Source organism: Amblyomma mixtum, chromosome 3, assembly GCF_055824585.1.
Source record: "Amblyomma mixtum isolate Tamu chromosome 3, ASM5582458v1, whole genome shotgun sequence".
Taxonomy (NCBI): domain Eukaryota; kingdom Metazoa; phylum Arthropoda; class Arachnida; order Ixodida; family Ixodidae; genus Amblyomma; species Amblyomma mixtum.
In genome coordinates, this window is record NC_143014.1 from 282819277 (window position 1) to 282827819 (window position 8543).

Here is an 8543-nt window from a genome sequence, read left to right on the forward strand (position 1 = left end):
CGAACGCTTCAGCGGGAAAAACTAGCGGTGCTCCTTCAAGGGGCACTACAGAAAACTCTGTCCAATTATTGTTCTCAGCAGACACTGGTTCTCTTCCTTTTCCTTCCTTTCCTTTTCCTTTCCTTTTTTGTTCCTTTTTCTGAGAGTGTGATCGCTTTGTAGTTTGAACGCGATACCCTATCGATGCAGACCAACTTCGCTCATTTACGACGAGGAGCGCGCATGCGCAACAAAACGCTTCCCCGCAAGAAGAGCGGCAACTGCAACAAATCTGTGCCATGTCGTGAAACGGAGCTAGCGTTTCTGCTGCAGCGTCATAACTTTAACAAACAATGTGTTCCCATTCATTCCCGCATGATCCCTGCGATTGGTGGCCGGTTTTAACAAGATCGCATAAAGGGTCCCGTGTCACAGTGTAGTCGACTGATATGTGAAACAGCAATTATAAGTTTGCTAATAAGAAATTTGTTTTCCCCCGCCGTGGCTCAGTTCTTATGCCGCTCGGCTGCTGACCAGAAAGACGCGGGTTCGATCCCGGCCGCGGCGGTTGAATTCCGATGGAGGCGAAATTCTAGAGGCCCGTGTACTGTGCGATGTTAGTGCACGTTAAAGAACCCCAGGTGGTCGAAATTTCCGGAGCCCTCCACTACGGCGTCCCTCATAGCCTGAGTCGCTTTGGGACGTTGAACCCCATAAAGCAACCAAACCAACCAAGAAATTTGTTCACTCATTAGGCGATGTGAATGAGACCCGATAACGCTGTCGCGTTGTACTTTTAAAGGCGAAGCTTAAGCGCCATCTAATTATTTATTAATCTCCAACAGTGATGCTTCAATCGGAGCGCGTTTCAGAACGCTAACATCGGTACGCAAAGCACAGTAAAGAGCCTTTTTTAACCTTCTTGAATAAACAGGGCGAACGAAGACGAGCACAAAAGACAAGAAAACGGACGACACGGCGCTAACAACTGAGGGTTTATTGCTGATCATACAAGTATAAATACATAGATGTGGGCGGAGAGGGAAAGGTATACGAACTGCAAAAAAAAAACATAAATGTGACAACAGCAACAGAAGCGCGCTAGAAATCAGCGGAGATTATCAGCCCCCAGGAGTGACAGCTCTTTTTGCAGTAGTGTTACTGAAGGAATGCTTATACATGCATTTCAGTGCTTGAATATATTGTAGGCCTCGATGATTTCCCTCGCAGTTTTTTCCAAATTTTTGGCAATGACCTTGGTTTCATTATATAGCGGTACGCACTGTTTTTTCTCTGTCTTTGCCCATTCACAATCCCGGCAATGAATGCCGAGGTGACCGGAAACTACTTTTGAGACTTTATAGCTATGTTCGCTCAGCCTTTTATTGATACATCGTCCCGTCTGTTCAACGTACTGCCCTTAACAGGGCAGAGGGATGTTATAAACAACCTCATTATCACAAGGGACGAAGCGTGACTGGTGCTTAGTTGTGCACTTCGCCACTTTTCCTTTGATATCATTAACAGATCGGCACAAACCAGCCAGACGATCAGGCGCGGAAAACACAACATCGACACCGGCTTATTTCCCCACTTTTTTCAGGGAGTGGGAAATTCCATGTAGATATGGAATCACAGCGACACGTTTGCGGTTGTTGTCCGATTCCTGGCCGTCTCGTGTAGCTGGTTCTGACTTGCTCTTCTTTAGGGCCGACTCAGCTACTGACGTGATAAGTTCTAGGGGGTACCCTGCCGAGAGCAACCTTTTGACCTGGTGTGAAACGCTGGAGTGCAGTCTGTGGTAGCAGGATTTTGTTAATGAGCTGTTCAAACAGGACCCTATGATACTTCTCTTAATGAGCTTGGAATGGCAAGAACCATACGGAAGAAGGGGCTTGTTACCTCGAGGTTCGAAAGCCCAGCAAACGTGGCTAGGAGTGAAGTACAGGCCAAGGTCTAGAAACTTGATGCGGTTGTGAACAGGGGTTTCATAAGTGATCTCAAGGGGGGAGAGAGTGTCAGAAAAAATGGACAGACTACGAGACACCTCGGCTTCAAACTCCAGACCAGAGCACTTAACAAAAACAAGGTAGTCGTCGACAAATCTAAAAGTTTTTACGACCTTAGTTTTCCCAAGGCGTTCGTTGAGAGCACAGTCGCATCTGGCGAGATAAATGTCATTGAGTATGGGGGCGATACAGGAGCCTATGCATATGCCATTTTTTTGAATGAAGATGGATGAGTTCCACTCAGTGAAAGTTGATTGCAGGTACAAGGAAAGCAGATGCAGAAATCTTGCTACAGAGATACCGGACGCGTTTTGAGGTATCTCTGCAGCAAGATTTCTGCATCTGCTTTCCTTGTACCTGCAATCAACTTTCACTGAGTGGAACTCATCTATCTTCATTAAAAAAAACGGCATATGCATAGGCTCCTGTATCGCCCCCATACTCAGTGACATTTATCTCGCCAGATGCGACTGTGCTCTCAACGAACGCCTTGGGAAAACTAAGGTCGTAAAAACTTTTAGATTTGTCGACGACTACCTTGTTTTTGTTAAGTGCTCTGGTCTGGAGTTTGAAGCCGAGGTGTCTCGTAGTCTGTCCATTTTTTCTGACACTCTCTCCCCCCTGGAGATCACTTATGAAACCCCTGTTCACAACCGCATCAAGTTTCTAGACCTTGGCCTGTACTTCACTCCTAGCCACGTTTGCTGGGCTTTCGAACCTCGAGGTAACAAGCCCCTTCTTCCGTATGGTTCTTGCCATTCCAAGCTCATTAAGAGGAGTATCATAGGGTCCTGTTTGAACAGCTCAGTAACAAAATCCTGCTACCACAGACTGCACTCCAGCGTTTCACACCAGGTTAAAAGGTTGCTCTCGGCAGGGTACCCCCTAGAACTTATCACGTCAGTAGCTGAGTCGGCCCTAAAGAAGAGCAAGTCAGAACCAGCTACACAAGACGGCCAGGAATCGGACAACAACCGCAAACGTGTCGCTGTGATTCCATATCTACATGGAATTTCACACTCCCTGAAAAAAGTGGGGAAAAAAGCCGGTGTCGATGTTGTGTTTTCCGCGCCTGATCGTCTGGCTGGTTTGTGCCGATCTGTTAATGGTATCAAAGGAAAAGTGGCGAAGTGCACAACTAAACACCAGTCACGCTTCATCCCTTGTGATAAGGGGGTTGTTTATAACATCCCTCTGCCCTGTTAAGAGCAGTACGTTGAACAGACGGGACGATGTATCAATAAAAGGCTGAGCGAACATAGCTATAAAGTCTCAAAAGTAGTTTCCGGTCACCTCGGCATTCATTGCCGGGATTGTGAATGGGGAAAGACAGAGAAAAAACAGTGCGTAGCGCTATATAATGAAACCAAGGTCATTGCCAAAAATCGGGAAAAAACTGCGAGGAAAATCATCGAGGCCTACAATATATTCAAGCAGGGAAATGCATGTATAAGCATTCCTTCGCTAACACTACTGCAAAAAGACCTGTCACTCCTGGGGGCTGATAATCTCCGCTGATTTCTAGCGCGCTTCTGTTGCTGTTGTCACATTTATGTTTTTTTTTGCACTTTGTATACCTTTCCCTTTCCGCCGACATCTATGTATTTATACTTGTATGATCAGCAATAAACCCTCAGTTGTTAGTCAGCGCTGCGTCGTCCGTTTTCTTGTTTTTTGTGCTCGTCTTCGTTCGCGCTGTTTATTCAAGATGCTTAACCAACTAGCCCGCCAAAATCGTGTTAACGCAGCCTTTTTTAAAAATCTTGCTCTAAGTTTTAAAAAAGAAACCAAACAACTGAAATGGGCGTTTCTCAAATCTGGAACTTATCGACAGAAATTTAGGCTATGTTGGCAATAAAAAGTTTCACTCCTTTTTCTTTGGTAAATATATGGTAAGTTTGGCCGCATTAAAACAAAAGTACGCGCACCTGGCTAAAATTACAGTCTACAACCCTGCATCATTCAAATCTTCGTGAAGGATGTTGTAATTTTTAAAACCATGGTACAAGTTGATTGAATCACCCTCTATATTTCCGTTTTTATCCTAATTCTTTGTACCAGGCTCCTAATGAAAAGCCTGTTCTTGTACACTCCCACTGCTGCAAACTCCGCATTAATTATACCGGGGGTTTCACGAACACTTTCAGAAATTTTCAAGGCTCGGCTTTTCGGGAAAAAAATATGGCTTTTGCGGCATACCCATGTTGGCGGAAACCAGAAAACCGGTGAATCGACTTAAGCAGTAAGCTGGTTAGCTGATTATTAATAAAGACCTTTTTAACAAATGTAGTTAGGCGTCTAGTTGCAATCACAGATTTGTAGCCGGTCGTTAGAAATAGCCATGTAAGTTTTTAGATCTTCGAAGACGCTATTACCCTCGCCCTGTAGCTCGACAAAATCTGGCTTTGTCCGGCGAAAATACATGCGCCTCCGAAAGCATGCAGGAAAAGCAACCGGTGCAGTGCACACTAGTTAAAAAAGCCAAATTTTGTCCAACCAAAGATATTTTGTCCAATCGCGTTTTCGAAATTCTCCATAATTGAAAATTTTTGAAAGTGTTCGCAGAAACACGCGGTATATGCAGAAACAGCTTCCTGAAATGACTCATAATCCTCTAGGAGACGGCTGTTTGGTCTGTATATATTATGAAGACGCAAGCAATTGGGCATTTCTTGAAAGGTTGTTTCTCAAACCTTCTTAAGAGAATAATTCATTGAATCTCTAGGTCTACTTCTATTTTTTTCCAATTTATTTACTTTTACAGTAGAAAATTCTGGTGAAAAGCGCGAAAACAAAGATACTTTTTAACGGACAGGTAATTGGGTGGCGCGGCACTGCTTTTCAACGTGACTCCATGTACACCTGTCTACATATCTTGTCCACCTGAACATCCCTGTGATGCTAACTCCGAAAACTCCAAATGACTGGGTCAGCTCCTACCCGAACACAGGACACAGCTGGTTGGCACTGAATTCCGCTCCGTGTCGATAATACCACCGATCCTGGACAGAGGTGCCTATTGCTGCGTTTGCCACACCTTGGCAACAGAAAGTAGTTTGAGGTTAATGAGCCCTCGCCCGCTCCACAAAAGTATGCCAACTGATGATAACAGCGGCGGAACTCTGCTGGTCGACTGAATGATGCGTAATATAAAACTAGCGTATACGTTTCAAACCGCCACATGGTGACAGTGGCAACGTGGGACGCTAATCCGTTCATTTTTCTCGTTCATGTAAGGTAGTGTTGAAGGAAATACTTCCGGTAGGATCTGTCTGCAAAATTGTACTGCTGAGCCCTAGGCTAGCCGAGCCAACGTGCTTGACATATTGTTAATCTTCTGCCGTGCTTGGGATAAACTTAGAGTAACCAAAACCCTTGCAAAACGCGGTTTTCCAAGTAGCTCTTGCAAGTCACATAAGGCCTCAAGAATGTTAATGAACGACGGCTAGTTTTCACAAAAGTTAGCACCTTGGATAAAAAAAATATCTGATTTTACGGCAGCGGTGATTAATCTTTGAAAACAGTATCGTTGCTGGGAACTCAAAGAGAAGACTATGAAAATAGCTTTTGGAAAAGCGACCTGTAATGTATAACATTTCCAAGGACAGAAACAAAAACCGCATCTTTATGCAGCGAAATACCAACAAAAAAATGATCAAGAACAGGCTATACTTTCAATGAGTCGATTTTGGCAGCAGCCATTGGCTGTAGTAAATCAAAATGTGAAAAATAATATTGGTTTCGTTAATACTAGAGGTGATAGCTTTCAGTCGCCGCAAGGTAACAACAGATGATATTGACGAATTAAAAATATCAAACTTTTTATTAGCGAGAACACCCAAGGTACGCGCGGAACCCGCAATTAAGCTGCACTCCCTTATCCCTTACAAAAGCGGATCCAAACCGAGATCTCTACTTAAGTAGGACATTTGGGATCAATGATTCCTCACATTCGGTACCTATCATCTTCGATTCATATCGGTGTCTCCTCACTTCTTTGCAGTACACACTCAGTCCTGTGCTGCACTTCGTGAGCAACCAGCAACTCCAGCGGTCGCTGTTCCTGCTCCGAATGGTCTTCCCGCAGTGACTAGGCCCTGGCCGGCGCCGCTCTCCGAAGCGCGACCAGGAGTCGCTTGTCGTGAAGCTGCCCGGCCCCGGCCTGCTATACTGAGCCCCCGTACTGCGCTCCCCTGCGTGGGACTTGGAAACGTTCAGCGCCACATCAGTTTTTTTCTTTTTATAGTCACACGATGACTGCGCAAATGTGCGAAAAAATTGCACATTTGTGTTCAGTCGCCGGTTTTGGTTATTTTTTTTTTGTTACTTTCAAACGACAGAATGTGGGTGTTGCGAGATGTGCAAGCTTTCGTTGCATTGGCCATGATTATCGAGGTTGACGGTGTACATTTTTTTTTCCAATACCAAAGCGAAGTCTGTTCGCAAAAGTTCCTTACCTACGCCAGTTTGCTGTAGTGCAAGAGGCTCGCTTAGTTTTTTTGCTCCTTTCCGTATACAGACGGGAAACTTTATGAAGACACTCGATACCATGCGTTATCTGTTATAGGCAGTAATACAACGCAAGTAGAAATACTAAAGAAATGGATGTCCTAGTTTCGAAACTTCCAAGCCTTTATATCCAGGAAAAAATAAGTAGTACTCTAAACGAAAACGACGGCGTTACTATGGGGTCTGTTTGGAAGACCCAGCAGTTAATCGCCGGCTGTTTATTCAACAAATGCCATGTTTCGTTTATCTGATTAGACGACATTCTATATTCACACCAAGAGAGAAGAATACCAGTACGCAAAAAGCATTCACACAAAGAAGGAAAGGCGGAGAATCAGTATTTACTGCGCATAATTATGAGTCTGCACAGGCGAGCAATTTAACTTTCATAGAGCCTTTCATATCCATTCAGGCAAATTGAATAAGGAGTGGGAAGTACGGGTAACTTCTGGGAATGGCTTTTACAAAACAACGCGTATTTTGGAAAATAACCGTAGAGTAGTGACAGTCGTGGAAAGGCCCCAATGCAGGAATAAAAAAGGCGGGAATGTTTTACATATCTGAAAATCATAGTACTGGGCTTCGGCGGAGGTTTTGTTTCCTGGTATTGCTTTAAAAAATAATCCTTCTTCGTTGTTTCTATTGCGAAATGCTACAACACTTAATCTTATTTTCCTGCTGCGGTCGTTATCAAGTTTCGGTTGGCGCTCATTTGCTATAGGTGCTCCTCGTAGTGAATGAAGGCAGCGCAATGAAAACTGCCAGGAGTTCTGTTTGTAGTGACAAGATGCACTGTTTACGTTGTACTTAAAAAAAAAACCGAAACTTTGATGTCTCTGTGGCAAGACCCGCCTGGCCAGCACAGCGGGTGTTATCTACGCATGGATTACCTTGTATGAAGAAAAAGCAGGCACTTAATCTTCCTATGCAACTGCCAAGCCGGACTGTGAGTTGGGGACTCAGCATCGTGCTGACAAGATGTGGGCGGACATTGACAAGTGCATTACGCTGCGGTATAACTCGGTTGGCACTAGCAATGCTACACCGATTACAACTTGTGTGCTCAACAATACTAGCTTTAAGGAATGAATGCGTCCACGATAACAGGAAAATAAATATATTCTTGAGTGCTTACAGTTCTGAAAGAAATAAGATGATTTGTTTATGACGAGCGTGTCTGTCTGTACAGAAAGCATCTGTATCGACATGGCTTGGTAAAATTCTCGAGATATCTGGCAGGCCTGTTAAGAGCAACATTCTATTACAGCATCCTGGTGAATATTTTCTGTTCGTGCCATTGGTCGCCACTCAGTGAATTTTGAAAGTGTGACCATGCAGAATGTTCACCTTTTTCTTTGTACAGAGAGAGTTGGTACCTCACGCTGTGATGTGTGTCCGTTGAGTTATTTGCATGGCAGATTATGAAACGGGCAAGGAGACGTAGAACACACCAAAAGAAGCACCAGATGACAGCATAGTCCTTCTGCCCTATCTGCTTTTAAGGGCGCCTTTCTGCTGGCCTAAATAACGGTCAAGCCCTTTAGCCGATATTACTGTTTTTCGAGTTTGCATCAATACGGGTGATGGCACGGGTGTGTCCCGCGCGTGTGGTAGACGCTGCAGAGTAAACGCTGTGTGGCTTGCGGGGAAGTGTTTCGAGCGAGACGAAAGCTTATAAATAGAAACAAGCTCAATGTTACGGGTCTATAGTGAACGTAATTGTATTGTTATTTTATCTGAATAATTTTATTTTTGAAAGTAACCGGAGTAGAGTACGTCGTATGAAGCGAATAATGCGTACTATCTGAATTTCCATATATCTTTTTGCCTTGTAAGAACTCTTTGCATACTGACGGGTTGCCGACAGGGCGACACCAGGTCACCAGGTGACAGGAAGTGAGCCTGCTTTCATATTGTTCAAAAAGATGCCGGAGCAATTTATGAAGCTTTGCGTTTTTACCACCTATTTGCGGACTTACACTCGTTTTGTTGCATACTGGAGAGGTATACCAGGCAATAAACCTGACATAATGACGCAGTGCATAC

At 44.3% G+C, this 8543-nt stretch overlaps 1 protein-coding gene across 1 annotated transcript in view; it reads left to right on the plus strand.

Annotated features, from left to right (window-relative positions):
* LOC149355044 (uncharacterized) overlaps positions 1 to 7868 on the plus strand; it is a 30162-nt gene extending 22294 nt beyond the window's left edge. The window contains exon 5 of the mRNA XM_089577578.1: positions 5992 to 7868. Within this exon, the coding sequence (XP_089433704.1) occupies positions 5992 to 6078 (87 nt within the window). The 3' untranslated portion in view covers positions 6079 to 7868. The remainder of the gene's footprint in view (positions 1 to 5991) is intronic.
* The last annotated feature ends 675 nt before the right edge of the window (positions 7869 to 8543 follow it).